Raw genomic sequence first — 24,890 nt, 5'->3', positions numbered from 1 at the left:
AGAAATATGTTATATTTTCGATTATAAACTGGGTGGTTGGTGCTCTAAATGCTGATTGGCTGACATCCGTATACAACATGTATAACAAAACCTTTATTTTTCCTGCTCTAATTACATTGGTAACCAGTTTATAATAGAAATTAGGCACCTCTGGGGTTTGTGGTACATGGCCAATATCCTGTTATGGATAGGGGGCAGTATTTTCACGGCCGGATAAAAAACGTACCCGATTTAATCTGATTATTACTCCTGCCCAGAAACTAGAATATGCATATAATTATTACCTTTGGATAGGAAACACTCCAAAGTTTCTAAAACTGTTTGAATGGTGTCTGTGAGTATAACAGAACTCATTTGGCAGGCCAAAACCTGAGAAGATTCTGTACAGGAAGTACCCTGTCTGACAATTTCTTGGCCTTCTTGATTATCTCTATCCAAAACAGGGGATCTCTGCTGTTACGTGACACTTCCTAAGGCTCCCATGGGCTCTCAGAAGGCGGCAAAAAGCTGAATCGTGGCTTTGCAGGCCCTGGCTGAAAAACATTAGCGCGTTTGGATAGTGGTCGGTCAGAGTACTATGAGACTGAGGCTCGTGCACGAGTCGACTCCATGTTTACTTTCTCTCTCTTTGAACGAAAACAACCACTCCCGGTCGGAATATTAGCGCTTTTTTACGAGAAAAATTGCATAAAAATTGATTTTAAACAGCGGTTGACATGCTTCGAAGTACGGTAATGGAATATTTAGAAATGTTTTGTCACGAAACGCGTCGGGCGCGTAACCCTTCGTCACCCTTGGATAGTGTCTTGAACGCACGAACAAAACGCAGCTATTTGGATATAACTATGGATTATTTTGAACCAAACCAACATTTGTTATTGAAGTAGCAGTCCTGGGAGTGCATTCTGACGAAGAACACCAAAGGTAATCAAACTTTTCTAATAGTAAATCGGAGTTTGGTGAGGGTCAAACTTGGTGGGTGTCAAAATAGCTAGCCGTGATGGCTGGGCTATCTACTCAGAATATTGCAAAATGTGCTTTCACCGAAAAGCTATTTTAAAATCGGACACCTCGATTGCACAAAGGAGTTCTGTATCTATAATTCTTAAAATAATTGTTATGTTTTTTGTGAACGTTTATCGTGAGTAATTTAGTAAATTCACCGGAAGTGTTCGGTGGGAATGCTAGTTCTGAACGTCACATGCTAATGTAAAAAGCTGGTTTTTGATATAAATATGAACTTGATTGAACAAAACATGCATGTATTGTATAACATAATGTCCTAGGCGTGTCATCTGATGAAGATCATCAAAGGTTAGTGCTGCATTTAGCTGTGGTTTTGTTTTTTGTGACATTATATGCTAGCTTGAAAAAATGGGTGTCTGATTATTTCTGGCTGGGTACTCTGCTGACATAATCTAATGTTTTGCTTTCGCTGTAAAGCCTTTTTGAAATTGTACAGTGTGGTTAGATAAAGGAGAGTCTTGTCTTTAAAATGCTGTAAAACAGTCATATGTTTGAAAAATTGAAGTTTTTGTATTTTTGAGGAATTTGTCATTCGCGCCACGCCTATCATTGGATATTGGAGCAGGTGTTCCGCTAGCGGAACGTCTAGATGTAAGAGGATATACCATGGCTAAGGGCTGTATCCATGCACTCCGCGCTGCGTCATGCGTAAGAATATCCCTTAGCCGTGGTATATTGGTCATATACCACACCCTCTCGGGCCTTATTACTTAAGTGTATAACAGGGTTGTGGTAAATTCAGACTTGAATTGAGAATGCCTAAAATTCCAATTAAATTATTTAATTTGAACTAAATGTGAATTTAAGTAGTAAACAGGATACAGAATTTGAATTTGAATGAAAGGAAATATAATCAAAATAAATTACATTAAATTTACTCTCAGGGAAGTATGTTATATTTTGCAGTGTACAACAGGGTTGTGATCAATTCTGAATTGAGTTGAGAATGGCTCATAAATCCAATTCAATTAAAGAAGTAATAAGCAGGATAGAGAATTGCAATTTTAATGAAAGAAAATAGTTGAATTCAGTGAAATTCAATCAAATTAAATGCCTATTCTATTCTATTCTATAGGTGTAGTCTATATAAATATACATCTTGTAAATTAAATACCAAACATGTTGTAATAAACATGCATATATAATGTTGATGAAACAATTGATTTTCAGGACAAACTCTTAAAATCAATGATCAAGGAAAACAAAACCTGTAGTTATTATATTTCGTTAATCACTTAAATGTTGTTCAATATGGGTGGAAATACTACATTTCCCACAATGCGTTAGTTTAACTCTCAAGTTGACCCTAAAGCCTTTAACCTCTATGGGCTAGGTGGGACGTTTGCGTCCCACCCTAGTCAACAGCCAGTGGAATCCCGTGGCGCGATATTCAAATACCTTAGAAATGCTATTACTTCAATTTCTCAAACATATGACTATTTTACACCATTTTAAAGACAAGACTCTCGTCAATCTAACCACACTGTCCGACTTTACAACGAAAGCAAAACATTAGATTATGTCAGCAGAGTACCCAGCCAGAAATAATCAGACACCCATTTTTCAAGCTAGCATATAATGTCACATAAACCCAAACCACAGCTAAATGCAGCACTAACCTTTGATGATCTTCATCACATGACACTCCTAGGACATTATGTTATACAATACATGCATGTTTTGTTCAATCAATTTCATATTTATATCAAAAACCAGCTTTTTACATTAGCATGTGACGTTCAGAACTAGCATACCCACCGCGAACTTCCGGTGAATTTACTAAATTACTCACGATAAACGTTCACAAAAAACATAACAATTATTTTAAGAATTATAGATACAGAACTCCTTTATGCAATCGCTATGTCCGATTTTAAAATAGCTTTTCGGCAATAGCACATTTTGCAATATTCTGAGTAGATAGCTCGCCATCACGGGCTAGCTATTTTGACACCCACCAAGTTTGGCCCTCACCAAACTCAGATTTACTATAAGAAAAATTGGATTACCTTTGCTGTTCTTCGTCAGAATGCACTCCCAGGACTTCTACTTCAATAACAAATGTTGGTTTGGTTCAAAATAATCCATAGTTATGTTCAAATATCCTCTGTTTTGTTCGTGCGTTCAAGACACTATCCAAAGGGTGACGAAGGGTGACGCGCCCGACGCGTTTCGTAACAAAAAAATTCTAAATATTCCATTACCGTACTTCGAAACATGTCAACCGCTGTTTAAAATAAATTTTTATGCAATTTTTCTCGTAAAAAAGCGATAATATTCCGACCGGGAAACCCTGTTTTCGTTCAAAGACGAAAAAATAAAAACATGGTGTCGGCTCGTGCACGCGCCCCCAGTCTCATTGATCTCTGATCGACCACTCTCCAAATGCGCTACTGTTTTTCAGTCATGGCCTGCAAAGTCATCATTCAACGTTCTGCCGCCTTCTGAGAGCCTATGGGAGCCGTAGGAAGTGTCACGTTACAGCAGAGATCCTCAGTTTTAAATAAAGAGAGTGTAGAAGGCCAAGAAATGGTCAGAGAGGGCACTTCCTGTAAGGAATCTTCTCAGGTTTTTGCCTGCCATATGAGTTCTGTTATACTCACAGACACCATTCAAACAGTTTTAGAAACTGTAGGCTGTTTTCTATCCAAATCAAACAATTATATGCATATTCTAGTTTCTGGGCAGTAGTAATAACCAGATTAAATCGGGTACGTTTTTTATCCGGCCGTGCAAATACTGCCCCCTACCCTAGAGAGGTTAAGAAACATCTGGGACACCAGACCTGGTATTCATAGCTGACTTTAAAAATGTTTTTGATAAAGTACTACTGGAATTTATATATAAATGCCTGGAATATTTCCATTTTGGAGAATCTTTTATACAATGTGTAAAAGTTATGCATAGTAACCCTAGGTTTAAAATAGTAAATATTTGCTTGTTCTCAGAAAGTATTAAACTGTCAAGAGGAGTTAAACAAGGTTGTCCACTATTAGCATATCTATTTATTATAGCTATTGAAATGTTAGCTATTATAATCAGATCGAACAATAATATCAAGGGCCTACAAATCCAGGGCTTAAACACAAAGGTGTCATTGTGACAATTCATGTTTTCTATTACATCCACAATTTGGATCCCTCCACAGCCTCATAGAGGATCTAGATACTTTTTCTTACAACCAAATTATGATACGTGTACTATATTACGTATTGGATCACAAAAAAAAATACAACTTTTACTTTACCGTGTAGTTTACCAATAAAATGGTCTGACGGTGAAGTGGAAATACTTGGTATTCATATCCCGAAAGAAAGAAATGATCTCACTGCAATACATTTGAATAGAAAGTTAGAAAAAATAGATAAAATCTTGCTGCCATAGAAAGGGAACTACCTGTCTATTTGTGGAAAAATCACCCTGATGAACTCTTTAGTCATATACCAGTTTACCTATTTGCTTATGGCCTTTCCTACACCTAGCGACTTGTTTTTTTATTATATGAGCAAAAAATATTTTATTTGGAATGGCAAGCCAGACAAAATTTATTTTACCTTTATTTAACTAGGCAAGTCAGTTAAGAACACATTCTTATTTACAATGACGGCCTAGGAACAGAGGTTTAACTGCCTTGTTCAGGGGCAGAACAACAGATTTTTACCTTGCCAGCTCAGGGATTTGATCTAGCAACCTTTCGGTTACTGGTCCAATGCTCTAACTACTAAGCTACCTGCGGCCCCCACTAGGCTACCTGGGCCTATTTATATAATGAATATGAATTCGGAGGGCAGAAATTATTAAATAGTAAAGCATTAGATCTCACACTAAAGGCTTCAGTCATACAAAAGTTATACTTAAATCTGAACTGGTTGTCTAGCAGATTAGTAAGAATGTCTCACCGCATGTTCAGGAATGGCCTTTTTCCCTTTATTCAGATTACAACCTCTCACTTTCGGTTTTTTGAAAATGAAATAATTTCCAAAATATCGCCATTTTTAAAACAAGCCATAGAAAGTTGGTTACAGTTTCAGTTTAATCCACTAGAAAAGACAGAACAAATTTTACAACAAATATTATGGTTAAACTCAAATATACTAATTGATTTTGTAAAAATAAACATTTTGGGGAAAAAAATTAAACGGTATAACCTTTGTCAATGATATCAAAAATAGGACTGGTGGAGTTATGTCACACATGCAGCTAACAAAAATATATGGAAATATCTACTCTACTCAAAATTACAACAAACTCATTTCATTATTACCCCAAAAATGGAAGAGGCAAGAAGAAGGGTGAGAATGTTAGGAACTTGTCTGTCAGCCCTGCATTAAGGACCAAAACTGGTTAAAGAAAATTGCAATAAATAAAAGCGTATACCAGTTTCATTTAAGGATGAAAAAATTGACAGCTGTGCCATATAGATTGAAAAATAGTTGGGAAGAGATTTTCAATGTGCCGATTCCATGGCACATGGTTTATGAATATATGGCTCCCGAGTGGCGCAGCAGTGTAAGGCACTGTATCTCAGTGCTAGAGGCATCACTACAGACCCTGGTTTGATTCCAGGCTGTATCACAACTGGCCATGATTGGGAGTGCCATAGGGTGGTGCACATAATGACAGTCTCACTTACATCCATGGTTTATATTTTTATCCATGTAGGTTAGGTTCCATTAAGATTCACTTTCGTTGACGTTGATACCTTCGACGTTTACCTCAACTTGGGTGACCTTGAAGGAGACGGGAAGGGTTCGGGTTAAACGCGTTTGACTCCGCCCACATTGAGCCCGGCCCTGACGTTTGACTCCCCTACATTGAGCCCGTCCCCGAACTGTACACTGCAGTCAGGGGCTTCTCTCCCTATTGGTCTCTGGTAGTGCGTCGCCCTCTAGAGGACAAACTGACACCAAACCAAAATAGTTGAGAGAGAGAAGCTGTTCTTATCTAGCGATGAAGTCAATACAACATCTCTGATATGATCTTGTTCTTTTTGTTTCCAGTTTACTCACAGGTTGTATTTGTAACGATACAAAATTCAGACTCCTTTTGTGGCGTTATTGAATTAATTTTACATATGAAGAATACTTAAAAATATATGTTATTAATTCATAATATAGTAACGAGTGAAAACTTCTAGGCTACAATCCAGTACATTATAATGTGACCTATCTGAGTAAATATCCAACAGCAGGGCTGGTTCTAGGATGACACAGGCAGACATTTCTTGTCTGTTTCTGAGCTAATATCCTGAAACTAACTGCCTGCCTGCCTGCCTGCCTGCCTGCCTGCCTGCCTGCCTGCAGGTGCCTGCCTGCCTGCCTGCCTGCCTGCCTGCCTGCCTGCCTGCCTGCCTGCCTGCCTGCCTGCCTGCCTGCCTGCCTGCCTGCCTGCCTGCCTGCCTGCCTGCCTGCCTGCCTGCCTGCGTAAGCTAAAGACACAAATAAGTAAGGAGGGAGAGAGGGGGAGGAGAGACTGGGAGACAACACACAGCAGGAGACTGAAGACCAGAGAGAGAGAGACAGAGAGAGTGAGAGAGGGAGTGTTAGAGAGGGGGAGTGTTAGAGAGAGAGATGGGGGAGAGAGAGGGGGGTTGTAGGACAGGCGAGGAGGGATAGTTTTGTGCAACATGGATTCCTCCACAACAGCACTGCTCTTTTGTTCTCTACTCTGGACAGGTAAACTACAAGCTGCTTCTCTCTACACTACAATGCAGAACATGTTATTAAGTCATTTACGGGGATAGTTCAGAGATATATTTTTTCAATGTGTGTTTCCTCATCTTGAAAGCAGTCTATAGACAAGGCCAGGAAATAAATATATAAATATGTTAAATTGCGGCACTATCGCTTTTAAGTGGGTATATATTATTAGCCCTAAACTACTTTAAACTTTCTACTTTCTAAAAAAAGTTTGGGATTAGGAATAAAGTAATAAACTAGTGTTGCGATGGTTTACAATTCTTAATCTTAACATAAAATGTTTCTCATAACTTTAAATGCACGGTGATACATTTCCTTTTTTACTGTAGATGTGAATTTATAAAACAGTGTTAATATCATGTCCCATGGTCTAGTCTAGCTGAGTCATGGTCCTATCCAGACCTGAGCTGCATGTTGTCTCTGATTGGATGTTTGCTCTGGGGTGGCATTTGTTTGCTGTTCTCCCCACAGACCACACTGAACACTCACAGTCTGCCCCTGTGTGTGTGTCTGTGTGTGTGTGTGTTTGGTGTGAGTGTGTGTTTGGTGTGTGTGTGTGTGTTTGGTGTGTGTGTGTTTGGTGTGTGAGTGTACGTGCGTGCCTGCATGCCTTTAGATGTATACCTGTCAATGTGGACATGGTCTATATTACTCTCTATATGTGAATCCTGTATATGCACGAGTAGCGTGTGTGTATGTGTGTGTGTGTGTGTACGTGCTTGTGTGTGAGTGTGAGTGTGTGTATGTGCTTGTGTGTGAGTGTGTGTGTACGTGCTTGTGTGAGTGAGTGTGTGTTAACTCATTGAACCCCCCTTTGGGTGGAACCCTGTGCTCCCTCTTGCATCGGAGGATGTCAATGACTGGTGTGTGTCTCTCTGAGTGTCTATTTCTCTCTCTGTGTGTGCATGTGCGTGTGTGTGTCTGTGTGTGCTGTAACCTTGTCTCTTCTCTCCTACAGTGTGTGTTTGCGTGATATGTGTGTGTGTGTGTGTGTGTTACTTTGTATTGATTTTTTTATTTTATTTCACCTTTATTTAACCAGGTAAGCTAGTTGAGAACAGGTTCTCATTTACAACGGCGACCTGGCCAAGATAAAGCAAAGCAGTGCGACACAAACAACAACACAGAGTTACACGTGGAATAAACAAGCGTACAGTCAATAACACAATAGAAAAAAAAGTCTATATACAGTGTATGCAAATGGCGTGAGGAGGTAAGGCAATAAATAGGCCATAGTAGCAAAGTAATTACAATTTAGCAGATTAACACTGGAGTGATAGATGAGCAGATGATGATGTGCAAGTAGTGATACTGGTGTGCAAAAGAGCAGAAAAGTAAATAAAAACAATATGGGGATGAGGTAGGTAGATTGGGTGGGCTATTTACAAATGGACTATGTACAGCTGCAGCGATCGGTTAGCTGCTCAGATTGTTGATGTTTAAAGTTAGTGAGGGAAATATAAGTCTCCAGCTTCAGCGAGTTTTGCAATTCATCCCAGTCACTGGCAGCAGAGAATTGGAAGGAAAGGCGGCCAAAGGATGTGTTGGCTTTGGGGATGACCAGTGAGATATACCTGCTGGAGCGCGTGCTACGGGTGAGTGTTGTTATCGTGACCAGTGAGCTGATATAAGGCAGAGCTTTACCTAGCAGAGACTTATAGATGACCTGGAGCCAGTGGGTCTGGCGACGAATATGTAGCGAGGGCCAGCCGACTAGAGTATACAGGTTGCAGTGGTGGGTGGTATAAGGGGCTTTGGTAACAAAACGGATGGCACTGTGATAGACTGCATCCAGTTTGCTGAGTAGAGTATTGGAAGCTATTTTGTAGATGACATCGCCGAAGTCGAGGATCGGTAGGATAGTCAGTTTTACTAGGGTAAATTTGGCGGCATGAGTGAAGGAGGCTTTGTTGCGAAATAGAAAGCCAATTCTAGATTTGATTTTGAATTGGAGATGTTTTATATGAGACTGGAAGGAGAGTTTACAGTCTAGCCAGACACCTAGGTATTTGTAGTGGTCCACATATTCTAGGTCAGAACCGTCCAGAGTAGTGATGCTAGTCGGGCAGGCGGGCAGCGAACAGTTGAAAAGCATGCATTTGGTTTTACTAGCGTTTAAGTGCAGTTGGAGGCCACGGAAGGGGTGTTGTACGGCAATGAAGCTTGTTTGGAGCTTAGTTAACACATTGTCAAAAGAAGGGCCAGATGTATACAGAATGGTGTCGTCTGCGTAGAGGTGGATCAGGGAATCACCCGCAGCAAGAGCGACATTGTTGATAGATACAGAGAAAAAAGTCAGCCCGAGTATTGAACCCTGTGGCACCCCCATAGAGACTACCAGAGGTCCGGACAACAGGCCCTCCGATTTGACACACTGAACTCTGTCTGCGAAGTGGTTGGTGAACCAGGCGAGGCAGTCATTTCAGAAACCAAGGCCATTGAGTCTGCCGATAAGAATACGTTGATTAACAGAGTCGAAAGCCTTGGCCAGGTAGATGGAGACAGCTGCACAGTGCTGTCTTTTATCAATGGCGGTTATGATATCATTTAGGACCTTGAGCATGGCTGAGGTGCACCCATGACCAGCTCGGAAACCGGGTTGCACAGCAGAGAAGGTAAGGTGGGATTCGAAATTGTCAGTGATCTGTTTATTAACTTGGCTTTCAAAGACTTTAGAAAGGCAGGGCAGGATGGATATAGGTCTATAACAGTTGGGGTTTAGAGTGTCACCCCCTCTGAAGAGGGGGATGACCGCGGCAGCTTTCCAATCTTTAGGGATCTTGGATGATACGAAAGAGAGGTTGAACAGACTGTAATAGGGGTTGCAACAATTGCGGCGGATAACTTTTGAAAGAGAGGGTCCAGATTGTCTAGCCCAGCTGATTTGTACGGGTCCAGGTTTAGCAGCTCTTTCAGAACATCTGCTATCTGGATTTGGGTGAAGGAGAAGCTGGGAAGGCTCGGGCGAGTAGCTGCGGGGGGTGCGGAGCTGTTGGCCGGGGTTGGGGTAGCCAGGAGGAAAGCATGGCCAGCCGTAGCGAATTGCTTATTGAAATTTTCGATTATCATGGATTTATCAGTGGAGACAGTGTTACAGTACCTAGCCTCAGTGCAGTGGGCAGTTGGGAGGAGGTTCTCTTGTTTTCCATGGACTTTAGTGTCCCAAAACCTTTTGGAGTTAGAGCTCCAGGAAGAACATTTTTGTTTGAAAAAGCTAGCCTTTGCTTTGCTGACTGACTGCGTGTATTGGTTCCTGACTTCCTGAACAGTTGCATATCGCGAGGACTATTCGATACTATTGCAGTCCGCCAAAGGATGTTTTTGTGCTGGTCAAGGGCAGTCAGGTCTGGAGTGAACCAAGTGCTATATCTGTTCTTAGTTCAACATTTTTTGAAAGGGGCATGCTTATTTAAGATGGTTTGGAAATTACTTTTAATTAAAGAACAACCAGGCATCCTCGACTGACGGGATGAGGCCAATATCCTTCCAGAATACTCAGGCCAGGTTGATTAGAAAGGCCTGCTCACAGAAGTGTTTAAGGGAGCGTTTGACAGCGATGAGGGGTGGTCGTTTGACCGCGGACCCATAGCGGATGCAGGCAATAAGGCAGTGATCGCTGAGATCCTGATTGAAAACAGCAGAGGTGTATTTGGAGGGCAGATTAGTCAGGATAATATCTATGAGGGTGTCCATGTTTACGGATTTAGGGTTGTACCTGGTGGGTTCCTTGATAGTTTGTGTGAGATTGAGGGCATCTAGCTTAGATTGTAGGATAGCTGGGGTGTTAAGCATATCCCAGTTTAGGTCACCTAACAGAACAAACTCTGAAGATAGATGAGGGGGAATCAATTCACATATACAATTATCCGCCAAAATTGTTGCAACCCCTATTACTAGCCTGTTCAACCTCTCTTTCTTATCATCTGAGATCCCCAAAGATTGGAAAGCTGCCGCGGTCATCCCCCTCTTCAAAGGCGGTGACACTCTAGACCGAAACTGAAATAGACCTATATCCATCCTGCCCTGCCTTTCTAAAATCTTCGAAAGCCAAGTTAACAAACAGATCACCGACCATTTCGAATCCCACCGTACCTTCTCCGCTATGCAATCTGGTTTCCGAGCTGGTCATGGGTGCACCTCAGCCACGCTCAAGGTCCTAAACGATATCATAACCGCCATCGATAAAAGACAGTACTGTGCAGCCGTCTTCATCGACCTGGCCAAGGCTTTCGACTCTGTCAATCACCGCATTCTCATCTGCAGACTCAATAGCCTTGGCTTCTCAAATGACTGCCTTGCCTGGTTCACCAACTTCTTCTCAGATAGAGTTCAGTGTGTCAAGTCGGAGGGCCTGTTGTCTGGACCTCTGGCAGTCTCTATGGGGGTGACACAGGGTTCATTTCTCGGGCCGACTTTTTTCTCTGTATATATCAATGATGTCGCTCTTGCTGCTTGTGATTCTCTGATCCACCTCTACGCAGATGACACCATACTATATACATCTGGCCCTTCTTTTGACACTGTGCTAACAAACCTCCAAATGAGCTTTAACACCATATAACACTGCTTCTGTGGCCTCCAATTGCTTTTAAATGCTAGTAAAACTAAGTGCATGCTCTTCAACTGATTGATACCCACACCCTCCCACCTGACTAGCATCACTACTCTGGACGGTTCTGACCTAGAATATGTGGACAACTACAAATACCTAGGTGTCTGGTTAGACTGTGAACTCTCCTTCCAGACTCACATTAAGCATCTCCAATCCAAAAGTACATCTAGAATCGGCTTCCTATTTTGCAACAAAGCCTCCTTCACTCATGCTGCCAAACATACCGTCGTAAAACTGACTATCCTACCAATCCTCGACTTCGGCGATGCCATTTACAAAATAGCCTCCAACACTACTCAGCAAACTGGATGTAGTCTATCACAGTGCCATCCATTTTATCACCAAAGCACCATATACTACCCACCACTGCGACCTATATGCTCTCGTTGGCTGGCCCTCACTACATATTCGTCACCCAACCCACTGGCTCCAGGTCATCTATAAATCTTTGCTAGGTAAAGCCCCACCTTTTCTCAGCTCACTGGTCACCATAGCAACACCCACCCGTAGCACGCGCTCCAGTAGGTATATTTCACTGTTCATCCCCAAAGCCAACACTTCCTTTGGTCGCCTTTCCTTCCAGTTCTCTGCTGCCAGTGACTGGAACGAATTGCAAAAATCACTGAAGCTGGAGTCTTTTAATCTCCCTCTATCTTTAAGCATCAGCTCTCACTGTACCTGTACACAGCCAATCTGTAAATAGCACACCCAACTATCTATTATTACTTACCCTCTTGCTCTTTTGCACCCCAGTATCTCTACTTGCACATCATCATCTGCACATCTATCACTCCAGTGTTAATGCTAAATTGTAATTATTTTGCCTCTATGGTCTATTTATTGCCTATCTCCCTACTCTTCTACATTTGCACACACTGTACATAGATTTTTCTATTGTGTTATTGACTGTACATTTGTTTACGTGTAACTCTGTGTTGTTGTTTTTGTCGCACTGCTTTGCTTTATCTTGGCCAGGTCGCAGTTGTAAATGAGAACTTGTTCTCAACTGGCCTACCTGGTTAAATAAAGGTGAAGTAAAAATAAAAAGGTGTGACAACCACATCACAGTCGTAGTCATTACATTCTCCTCAATAAAGAAGCATTCAGAGCTAGTGGGGGTGTGTGTGAGTGTTAGTTCTCAGAAATCATTTTATTTTGGGGGGGGAGGTGATTATTTAAGATATTCTTCGAAGAGGTAGAGTTTCAGATGTTTTGGGAAGATGGGCAGGGACTCTGCTGTCCTAGCTTCAGGGGGAAGATGGTTCCACCATTGGGGTGCCAGGAAAGAGCTTGGACTGGGCTGAGCAGGAGACCAAAGGTGGCAGAATGGAGTGCTTGGGTTTGAGCATAGCCTGAAGGTAGGGAGGGACAGTTCCTCTTCATGCTCCGAAGGCAAGTACCATGGTCTTGTTTTGGATGTGAGCTTAGACTAGAAGGTAGAGGAGTGTGCAGAGGAGCGGGGAGATGTGGGAGAACTTGGGAAGGTTGAACCAGGCAGGCTGCAGCTTTCTAGATAAGTTTCAGGGGTTTGATGGCACAAGCGGGGAGCCCAGTCAACAGTGAGTTGCAGTAGTCCAGACGGGAGATGACAAGTGCCTGGATTAGGACCTGCGCCACTTCCTGTGTGAGGTAGGGTCATTCTCTGTGGATGTTGAAGAGCATGAACCTGCAGGAGCAAGTCATTGCTTTGATGTTTGCAGAGAACGACAAGGTGTTGTCCAGGGTCACACCAAAATTCTTTACACTCTGGGCAGGGGACACCTTGGAGTTGTCAACCGTGATCACAGGTCTTCCCCAGGAGGAAAAGCCGCTCCATCTTGTCAACGTTGAGCTTGAGAAGGTGGGCCGACATCCAAGCTGAGATATCTGCCAGGCGTGCAGAGATGTGTGTCGCCGCCTGGGTGTCAGAAGGAGGGAAGGAGAAAAGTAGTTGAGTGTCATCCACATAGCAATGTTAGGAGAGACCATGAGAGGATATGACAGAGCCAAGTGACTTGGTGTAAAGAGAAAAGAGGAGAGGGCCTAGAACTGAGCCCTGGGGGACACCTATAGAGTGTACGGCAGGGTGTGTGTGTGTGTGTGTGTGTGTGTGTGTGTGTGTGTGTGTGTGTGTGTGTGTGTGTGTGTGTTACTGATCTATCTCTCCCTCCTATCCAGTATGTGCCCAGGCCCCAGTAGTATCAGTTGAGCCCAGGTCAGCAGGGGTCCGGCTGGGGGAGTCGGTCAGTTTCCGCTGCCGGGTGGTCAGTGGGTCACAGCCCGTCCGTCTGGAGTGGAAGAGAACCAACAACCATCCACTGGCAGGTGGGGCTCTGACCACACATATGCAAACAGGCAGACAGACACACACAGGCACGCACACACACACACACACACACACAGCCCTTGAATGGTACTCAACTACACAATAGCTGTGACACAATGTTAAATGGACGGTTTATAAAAATGTGATGGTTGAACTGGTTTTAACTGGTCCTAACCGATCATAAGTGTTTCTAGATGGTTCTCACTCGTTCTAACTGGTCCTAACGGCTCTTTCCTTAGATAATGTGAAGATCGGCCCGGATGGTTCCGTGCTGACTGTTGCTAACACCAGGAACGGTAACCAGGGGCAGTACCGTTGCGTGGCAACTAACTCTGTGGGCCGAAGCACCATGATGGCCTCACTGACCATCAAACGTGAGTGGCCATCCCTAACCCAGAGTTAGAGCTCTAGGGAGGGGCAGGGCTAAGGGGAGAAGAGCCCCAGAGATAGAGCTCCAGAGAGGGGCAGGGCTGAGGGGAGAAGAGCCCCAGAGATAGAGCTCCAGGGAGGGGCAGGGCTGAGGGGAGAAGAGCCCCAGAGATAGAGCTCCAGGGAGGGGCAGGGCTGAGGGGAGAAGAGCCCCAGAGATAGAGCTCCACATGTAGCGTCAGGGTAGGATGGAGAAGGGTGTATAGTGAGAGGTACCAAGAGGGCTGTAGTTATAGTAGTTGACATGTAGTGTCAGGGTAGGATGGAGAAGGGTGTATAGTGAGAGGTATCAGGAGGGCTGTAGTTACAGTAGTTGACATGTAGGTCAGGGTAGGATGGAGAAGGGTGTATAGTGAGAGGTACCAGGAGGGCTGTAGTTACAGTAGTTGACATGTAGTGTCAGGGTAGGATGGAGAAGGGTGTATAGTGAGAGGTATCAGGAGGGCTGTAGTTATAGTAGTTGACATGTAGGTCAGGGTAGGATGGAGAAGGGTGTATAGTGAGAGGTATCAGGAGGGCTGTAGTTATAGTAGTTGACATGTAGTGTCAGGGTAGGAGGTGGAAGGGTGTATAGTGAGAGGTACCAGGAGGGCTGTAGTTATAGTAGTTGACATGTATGTCAGGGTAGGAGCAGGAAAGGTGTATAGTGAGAGGTACCAGGAGGGCTGTAGTTATAGTAGTTGACATGTAGTGTAAGGGTAGGATGTGGAAGGGTGTATAGTGAGAGGTATCAGGAGGGCTGTAGTTATAGTAGTTGACATGTAGAGTCAGGGTAGGAGGTGGAAGGGTGTATAGTGAGAGGTATCAGGAGGGCTGTAGTTATAGTAGTTGACATGTAGTGTCAGGGTAGGATGGAGAAGGGTGTATAGTGAGAGGTATCAGGAGGGCTGTAGTTATAGTAGTTGACATGTTGAGTCAGGGTAGAAGGTGGAAGGGTGTATAGTGAGAGGTATCAGGAGGGCTGTAGTTACAGTAGTTGACATGTAGTGTCAGGGTTGGATGGAGAAGGGTGTATAGTGAGAGGTATCAGGAGGGCTGTAGTTATACTGGTGACATGTAGTGTCAGGGTAGGATGGAGAAGGGTGTATAGTGAGAGGTATCAGGAGGGCTGTAGTTATAGTAGTTGACATGTATTGTCAGGGTAGGATGGAGAAGGGTGTATAGTGAGAGGTATCAGGAGGGTTGTAGTTGTAGTAGTTGACATGTAGTGTCAGGTAGGATGGAGAAGGGTGTATAGTGAGAGGTATCAGGAGGGCTGTAGTTATAGTAGTTGACATGTAGTGTCAGGGTAGGATGGAGAAGGGTGTATAGTGAGAGGTACCAGGAGGGCTGTAGTTATAGTAGTTGACATGTAGGTCAGGGTAGGATGGAGAAGGGTGTATAGTGAGAGGTATCAGGAGGGCTGTAGTTATAGTAGTTGACATGTAGTGTCAGGGTAGGATGGAGAAGGGTGTATAGTGAGAGGTATCAGGAGGGCTGTAGTTATAGTAGTTGACATGTAGTGTCAGGGTAGGAGCAGGAAAGGTGTATAGTGAGAGGTACCAGGAGGGCTGTAGTTATAGTAGTTGACATGTAGGTCAGGGTAGGATAGAGAAGGGTGTATAGTGAGAGGTATCAGGAGGGCTGTAGTTATAGTAGTTGACATGTAGTGTCAGGGTAGGATGGAGAAGGGTGTATAGTGAGAGGTATCAGGAGGGCTGTAGTTATAGTAGTTGACATGTAGTGTCAGGTAGGATGGAGAAGGGTGTATAGTGAGAGGTACCAGGAGGGCTGTAGTTATAGTAGTTGACATGTAGTGTCAGGTAGGATGGAGAAGGGTGTATAGTGAGAGGTATCAGGAGGGCTGTAGTTATAGTAGTTGACATGTAGTGTCAGGGTAGGATGGAGAAGGGTGTATAGTGAGAGGTACCAGGAGGGCTGTAGTTATAGTAGTAGACATGTAGGTCAGGGTAGGATGGAGAAGGGTGTATAGTGAGAGGTACCAGGAGGGCTGTAGTTATAGTAGTTGACATGTAGTGCAAGAGTTGGAGGATCATTCTTCATATGGTTGGAACTTGAAACGTCACTAAATTAAACTTTTGGTTTGCATACATGTATCTGTCTGTGTACCACCTGAAGAAGTGAAAACCACACTCAACCCTCTCCTCTTCTGTGTGTGTTGTTTGTGTGTGTTTTGTGTGTGTGTGTGTGTGTTGTGAATGTCCTCTCGCCTCAGATTCCCCTAAGGTGCGGGTGACCCCGGCAGGGCCCCTGCGAGTCCGGCTTGGTGAACCTGTAGCTCTGGAATGCCACGCCACAGGTAGGCCACGCCCCTCCATTACCTGGCAACGCCACGGAACACAGCTGGTAACCACAAAGACCGAGGACACCAGTACACTGAAGGTCAGACGATCTGCCCGTACACCTACATACAGACATGCTGTACACACACACACACACACACACACACACACACACACACACACACACACACACACACACACACACACACACACACACACACACACACACACACACACACACACACACACACACACATACCCACACACACTCATACACACGTACTTGTGAGGACTTTTTGGGGACCAAAAATTGATTACCATTCAAAATTAATATTTTCATAACCCTAAACCTAACCCCTAACCCAAATTCTAACCCTTACTCCTGAGCCTAAAATAACCTTTTTACAAGTGATGACTGGCAAAAAGTCCATACTTCTCCGAATTCTTGTGAAGACTTCTGGTACTCAGAAGTTTAGTAAAATTTGTACACAAACACAGACATACAAACACAGACATACACACACAAACACAGACATACACAGACAGACACAGACATACAAACACAAATACAGACATACACAGACAGACACAGCTGCCTCCCTCCATGTCCCCTGTCTCCAGGTGGCAGCAGTGAGCTCTGAGGATGCTGGAGTGTATGTGTGTCAGGCCCAGAACACTGAGGGGGTCGCCGAGGTCAAGGTGGAGGTCATCGTTGAGGGCGGCCAGGGAGCTGCCAACGCACCCAAGGCACCCATGGCGACGGTATCCATGGCAGAGGTGACAGCTGTGGAGGGTCACACGGTCACCATGCTGTGTCAGGCCACAGGTAATAATCTGTCAGTCAATCAGTCAGTGAGTCATTCAATCAATAAGTCAGGCAATCAGTCAATTAATCAATCATTTAATTAGTCAGTAAATCACTCAATCAATCATTTAATCAGTCAATTAGTCAATCAGTCAATCAGTCAGTAAATCACTCAATAAATCATTTAATCAGTCAATTAGTCAATCAGTCAGTCAGTCAGTCAGTCAGTCAGTCAATCAATCAATCAATCAATCAAGGATAATAAGTTATCTTATATCAGACAGGCTGTTTCCCCGTTCTCTATATAATCATAGTCCCGTGTGGCTCAGTTGGTAGAGCATGGTCTTTGCAACGCCAGGGTTGTGGGTTTGATTCCCACAGGGGACCAGTATGGAAAAATGTATGAAATGTATGCATTCACAACTGTAAGTTGCTCTGGATAAGAGCGTCTGCTGAATGACTAAAACTAAATCACTACTGTTGACCAGAGCCCTGTGGGACTACTTTATAACCGCATCCCTGTATCTCTCTTTCTTTCTTTATTTCTTTCTCTCTTTCTTTCTTTCTCTCTCTCTCTTTCTCCCCTTCCTCCTCTCCCCAGGTTCTCCCCTTCCTGTTGTCTCCTGGTCTAAACTGCGAGCCCCGTTACCATGGCAACACACTGTGGTGGGTGGAGTTCTGACTCTGACCAGCGTGGGGCGCCAGGATTCAGGACAGTACATCTGTAATGCCACCAATACACACGGATACAGCCAGGCATACACACAGCTAGAGGTGGACTGTGAGTACACACACACACCAACACGCACACACACACTCACACACACACAAACACACATTGACAGGTCATAACTCTCCCCCCTCTTCCTCCTCTTACTCCCCAGCCCCTCCCTACACCACCAGTCTACCAGACCAGGTGAGACTCCGCCCTGGTGACACCCTCCTTCTCCAGTGCCTCGCCCACGGCTCTCACCCAATCACATTCCGTTGGACACGGGTGGGCCGGGCCGGCATGCCCGCAGGGGCGGAGACCATTAAGGATGGCCAGCTGCTGATTGGCCAGGTGAAGTTGAATGACAGCGGGACCTACAAATGCGTGGCGACCAACCACGTTGGTTCCAGCGAGGCTCTGGCGAAGGTCACAGTGAAAGGTGAGTTGTAACGTATTAGGTGAGAGCTGATCTGAAAACCAATCGTATAGATGTAGACTTCTGTCTGAAGATTCTGTCTGAACCCTTCAGAGTAAAATAACAAGTGTGAAATGTTAATAGTCTCTCTCTCCCCCTCTCCCTCTCTCCCTGTCCACAGCCTAAGCCAACTCATCTCCCCTGCGGCTCTCGTCCTACGTCTAATGTTGATGTCACGAACCACACAACCCCCCCCAAGATATGCGTATATAGTGGGGAAAAAAATGTTTCTGAAATACATTTTGATAAAATCAATAATGGTAAATATTTCGAGATGTTCTCTGATTGTGAATCCCTGATTTCAAGCATGTTTAGCTCAGTTAGCTTATTTACGATTACAGCCTTTACATACATGTTTAGCTCAGTTAGCTTATTTACAATTACAGCCTTTACATACATGTTTAGCTCAGTTAGCTTGTTTACAATTAAAGCCTTTACATACATGTTTACTCCTACTTAGGGTTGCAAAATTCTGGGAACTTTCAATTATACCCGGTTTTCCAAAAATCCTGTTTGGAATATTCCAAATTTCCAACTTATTCCCTCCTGATTCTGGGAATCGTCCAACTGGGATTTGGGGAAAACCAGGGAATTTATTGAAAGTTCTCTGAATTTTGCAATCCTACTTTTGACGTCACTTTAAAGTTCTGCTTTCCACCACATGATGGAGATATTGAGTTAGCTACATGCAAGTAAGCAGACATTGGCCTATAATACACTCAAACTATCAGGGCAAAGTTCTGTTGGATTTCATTCAACTACATGACACATATTTTTATGTGTATTTTTTTATTTATTTAATTTAACCTTTATTTAACTAGGCAAATATATAATGGTAGGCTGGACTAGAGTAGAACAGATCACTGGCACCTGATCGGCCAACCAGTACCTATTCCTGGGTTTTACACACCTAATCGGCCAACCAGTACCTGTTACTGAGTTTTATACACCTAATAGGACCAACCAGTACCTGTTCCTGGGTTTTATGCACCTAATGGGCCAAACTGTATCTATTCCTGTGTTTAAAGGGATGTTTCAAGTCTTTAAAAGAGGAGAGGAGAGGAAGAGAGGAACATTTGCCCTCTATCACCTCTCACACACAGAGAGAGAGAGAGAGGGGGGAGGGGGGAGGGAAGAGGGTGGGAGGAAAGGAGGAGGAAGGGAGGGAGGAAAGGAGGAGGGAGCGAGGTGGCAGGGAGGAAGGAAAAGAGGAGGAAGGGCAGGAGGAAGGTGGGGAGGGAGGGAGGAAAAGAGGAGAAAGGACAGGAGGAAGGTGGGGAGGGAAGGAGAGGAATAGGGGTAAAGGGTGTATGGGAGGAAGGTTCAGGAAGTGTGTGTGTGTTTTTCTCTGATGTACTACTTCCCAGCAGGACGTCATAACATAAGAGGCTCTGACTACGTTCCAAATGGCGCCCTATTCCCTACATAGTGCACTACTGCTCTAGGGGCTCAGATGACAAATGTAGTGCACTAAATAAGGAATAGGGTGCAATCTAGGCGGTATTTCAGTGTTTACCTCACAGTCCATTAGAGAGAGTACATCTGTCTCTACCAGCCAGTAGTTACTCAACACATACACACAGACACGCACGCGCGCACACACACACACACACACACACACACACACACACACACACACACACACACACACACACCACACACACACACACACACACACACACACAGTCCATTAGAGAGAATACATATGTCTCTAATAGCCAGTAGTTACTTGACAGACAGACAGACAGACAGACAGACAGACAGACAGACAGACAGACAGACAGACAGACAGACAGACAGACAGACAGACAGACAGACAGACAGACAGACAGACAGACAGACAGACAGACAGACAGACACGCACACACACAATGCACAGACACACATACCCACGCACACATGCACACATGCATAAGCACATAAACAATCTCTCTCATCCAACACACCCAGGTAGAAGAATGGACTTTGAAACCAGAAACTTATACTGATAACAGGGCTCGCAAACACACACACAGAGACAGACAGACAGACAGACACACAGACACACAGACAGACACGCACACATACACGGAGACACACAAACAGATACACACATATCTACAGACAGACACGCACACACACAATGCACAGACAGACAGACAGACAGACAGACAGACAGACAGACAGACAGACAGACAGACAGACAGACAGACAGACAGACAGACAGACAGACAGACAGACAGACAGACAGACAGACAGACAGACAGACAGACAGACAGACAGACATGCACACACAGACACGCACGAACAGACACGCACGAACAGACACGCACGAACAGACAGACAGACAGACAGACAGACAGACAGACAGACAGACAGACAGACATGCACACACAGACAGACAGACATGCACACACAGACACGCACGAACAGACACGCACGAACAGACACGCACGAACAGACACGCACGAACAGACACACACACAGACACACACACGTACATGTTGATCTGAAATAAGTCCAAACACAAGTCGACATGAGGAAGAAGTTTGGGAGCATCTTTGAATGGCTTGGAAACCCCAGAACACATACAACAGTTTGGGAACCAGTGCATTCGTTTATATTAGGGGTCCAGTAAACAGTACATGCTTAGCTACCCTACTTTCAGAAACATGCCTGTTTACGGCATTCCATTAGAAACATCCCTGTTTACTGTACCATTTCATTAGGAACATCCCTGATTACTGTAGCATTCCATTAGAAACATCCCTGTGTACTGTGGCATTCCAATATAAACATCTCTGTTTACTGTAGCATTCCATTAGAAACATCCCTGTTTACTTTACCATTCCATTAAAAAACATCTCTGTTCACTGTAGCATTCCATTAGAAACATCCCTGTTTACTGTAACATTCCATTAGAAACATCTCTGTTTACTGTAACATTCCATTAGAAACATCTGTTTACTGTAGCATTCCATTAGAAACATCTGTTAACTATAAGCATTCCATTAGAAACATCCCTGTTTACTGTAGAATTCCATTAGAAACATCTGTTTACTGTAGCATTCCATCAGAAACATCCCTGTTTACTGTAGCATTCCATTAGAAACATCTGTTTACTGTAGCATTCCATTAGAAACGTCCCTGTTTACTGTAGCATTCCATTAGAAACATCTGTTTACTGTAACATTCCATTAGAAACATCCCTGATTACTGTAGCATTCCATTAGAAACATCCCTGTTTACTGTAGCATTCCATTAGAAACATCTGTTTACTGTAGCATTCCATTAGAAACATCTGTTAACTGTAGCATTCCATTAGAAACATCCCTGTTTACTGTACCATTCCATTAGAAACATCTGTTTACTGTAACATTCCATTAGAAACATCTGTTTAGTGAAACATTCCATTAGATCATCCCTGATCACTGTAGCATTCCATTAGAAACATATGTTTACTGCAGCATTCCATTAGACACATCTGTTTACTGTAGCATTCCATAGAAACATCCCTGTTTACTGTACCATTCCATTAGAAACATCACTGTTTACTGTAACATTCCATTAGAGACATCTCTGTTTACTGTAGCATTCCATTAGAAACATCTCTGTTTACTGTAGCATTCCATTAGAAACATCCCTGTTTACTGTACCATTCCATTAGAAACATCCCTGTTTACTGTAACATTCCATTAGAAGCATCTCTTTTTACTGTAGCATTCCATTAGACACATCTCTGTTTACTGTAACATTCCATTAGAAGCATCTCTGTTTACTGTAGCATTCCATTAGAAACATCCCTGATTACTGTAGCATTCCATTAGAAACATCCCTGTTTACTGTAGCATTCCATTAGAAACATCTCTGTTTACTGTAGCATTCCATTAGAAACATCCCTGTTTACTGTAGCATTCCATTAGAAACATCTGTTTACTGTAACATTCCATTAGAAACATCCCTGATTACTGTAGCATTCCATTAGAAACATCCCTGTTTACTGTAGCATTCCATTAGAAACATCTCTGTTTACTGTAACATTCCATTAGAAACATATGTTTACTGTAGCATTCCATTAGAAACATCTGTTAACTGTAGCATTCCATTAGAAACATCCCTGTTTACTGTACCATTCCATTAGAAACATCTGTTTACTGTAACATTCCATTAGAAACATCTGTTTAGTGAAACATTCCATTAGATCATCCCTGATCACTGTAGCATTCCATTAGAAACATCCCTGATTACTGTAACATTCCATTAGAAACATTTCTGTTTACTGTAGCATTCCATTAGAAACATCTGTTTACTGTAGCATTCCATTAGAAACATCTGTTAACTATAAGCATTCCATTAGAAACATCCCTGTTTACTGAAGAATTCCATTAGAAACAACTGTTTACTGTAACATTTCATTAGAAACATCCCTGTTTACTGTACCATTCCATTAGAAACATCTCTGCTTACTGTACCATTCTATTAGAAACATATCTGTTTACTGTACCATTCCATTAGAAACATCTGTTTACTGTAGCATTCCATTAGAAACATCTCTGTTTACTGTAGCATTCCATTAGAAACATCCCTGATTACTGTAACATTCCATTAGAAACATCTGTTTACTGTAACATTCCATTAGAAACATCTGTTTACTGTAACATTCCATTAGATACATCCCTGATTACTTTGGCATTCCATTAGAAACATCTCTGATTACTGTAGCATTCCATTAGAAACATCCCTGTTTACTGTAACATTCCATTAGAAACATCTCTGATTACTGTAGCATTCCATTAGAAACATCCCTGATTACTGTAACATTCCATTAGAAACATCCCTGATTACTGTAGCATTCCATTAGAAACATCTCTGATTACTGTAGCATTCCATTAGAAACATCCCTGATTACTGTAGCATTCCATTAGAAACATCCCTGTTTACTGTAGCATTCCATTAGAAACATCCCTGATTACTGTAGCATTCCATTAGAAACATCCCTGATTACTGTAGCATTCCATTAGAAACATCTGTTTACTGTAACATTCCATTAGAAACATCCCTGATTACTGTAGCATTCCATTAGAAACATCTCTGTTTACTGTAACATTTCATTAGAAACATACCAAGGTTAACACAGCATCTCTCTCTCCAAAACTAGTCACAACTGTCATCATTAGGGTGTGTGTGTGTGCGTGTGTGTGTGTGTGTGTGTGTGTGTGTGTGTATGTGTTATAAATGGCCAGGAAGGAGGTAGAAAGGTAGAAAGGAATAATCCTAGTTAAAGTAGAGCACTTGGCAACACGAGACATTCCCACGGCAACGATCCGATGACCCCAGCCTGTCAGGAAGGAAACAATAGGGTGTGAGGGTTTCCCCCTGGCAGGAAGTGAGAGGTGGAGGCGCCCGACAAAGTCTGTCACCATGGTTTCCACCTGTAGAATTCTGATAAGCTACAGGGCATTAGGTTGTGGAAACAGTGTAGCTGCTGCAGCCTGGAACAGAATGACTGGTCGATAGGAGAGGGAGTTCCCATTCTGTTGGCTTGACCAACAATCTCTCACAGTCTGATGGCAAAATTACACGTTCATCCATGTTTCTCAAAAGTGAAAGGTTAGACATTCAATCTGAATGGTTAAGGTTAGACATTCCATCAGAATGGTTAAGGTTAGGCATTCAATCTGAATGGTTAAGGTTAGGCATTAAATCTGAATGGTGAAGGTTAGGCATTAAATCTGAATGGTGAAGGTTAGGCATTAAATCTGAATGGTTAAGGTTAGGCATGCCTAACCCTAACCTTCTGCCTAACCCTAACCTTAAATTATTATCAACATTCTGTTTTTATACAATATAGACAATATTGACTTTGCAGCTTGACCGTCTATTGGGAATCACTTAATTTTTTTAAACCTTTATTTAGCTAGGCAAGTCAGTTAAGAACAAATTCTAATTTACAATGACAGCCTTTGAACAGTGGGTTAACTGCCTTGTTCAGTAGCAGAATGACAGATTTTTACCTTGTCAGCTCGGTGATTTGATCTAGCAACCTTTACGATTACGGCCCAATGCTCTAACCACTAGGCTACCTACTTAAACAAAGTTTACTGGTTGGGAAATGCTTGTGTTTCTAGCTCTGACAGTGCAGTAATACCTAACAATAAAAAAAACTATAAGCACATAATCCAGAAAATAAAGAAATATCAGAGCGCGCAATATAAAGCCCGGAATATAAATATTGTATAGTCAGTATGGGCAGTATATGGATAGAAAAGGTGTGTACAGCAGTAGTTATATAGGATGAGCCTTGACTAGAACACAGTATATACATCTGAAGTGGGTAAAACACTATGTAAACACTATTAAAGTGACCAGTGTTTAATAACTCTGTGTACACAGGGCAGCAGTCTCTAAGGTGCAGGGTAGAGTACTGGCTGGTAGCCGGCTAGTGACTGTGACTAAAGTTCAGGGCAGGGTACTGGGCGGAGGCTGGCTAGTCTGATGGCCTGGAACTGTTTCTCCACCCTACACACACACACACACACAATGACCCATGCCGTCTGTGAGTCAGG

The 24,890-nt window shown here is 43.1% G+C and overlaps 1 protein-coding gene across 1 annotated transcript; it reads left to right on the top strand.

Annotated features, from left to right (window-relative positions):
• Positions 1 to 6,544: 6,544 nt before the first annotated feature.
• Positions 6,545 to 18,612, top strand: LOC106592810 (basement membrane-specific heparan sulfate proteoglycan core protein). Its single transcript, XM_045709978.2, has 8 exons — positions 6,545 to 6,701; positions 13,495 to 13,641; positions 13,882 to 14,016; positions 16,287 to 16,453; positions 16,975 to 17,179; positions 17,760 to 17,939; positions 18,043 to 18,309; positions 18,467 to 18,612. The coding sequence occupies exons 1-8, from the start codon at positions 6,653 to 6,655 to the stop codon at positions 18,469 to 18,471; spliced, it is 1,155 nt and encodes a 384-aa protein (XP_045565934.1). The 5' UTR covers positions 6,545 to 6,652; the 3' UTR covers positions 18,472 to 18,612.
• The last annotated feature ends 6,278 nt before the right edge of the window (positions 18,613 to 24,890 follow it).

This window comes from Salmo salar, chromosome 02 (genome assembly GCF_965601325.2).
Source record: "Salmo salar chromosome 02, fSalSal1, whole genome shotgun sequence".
NCBI classification, from domain to species: Eukaryota; Metazoa; Chordata; class Actinopteri; order Salmoniformes; family Salmonidae; genus Salmo; species Salmo salar.
The sequence above is the reverse complement of the archived record's forward strand: the minus strand, read 5'-3'. Positions and strand labels throughout refer to the sequence as shown.

Coding starts and splice junctions, on each gene's coding strand:
- LOC106592810 (XM_045709978.2), top strand. CDS start 6,653: ATGGATTCCTCCACAACAGCACTGCTCTTTTGTTCTCTACTCTGGACA. Junction 6,702..13,494: donor TTGTTCTCTACTCTGGACAG/GTAAACTACAAG, acceptor CCTCCTATCCAG/TATGTGCCCAGGCCCCAGTA. Junction 17,940..18,042: donor CACACAGCTAGAGGTGGACT/GTGAGTACACAC, acceptor CTTACTCCCCAG/CCCCTCCCTACACCACCAGT.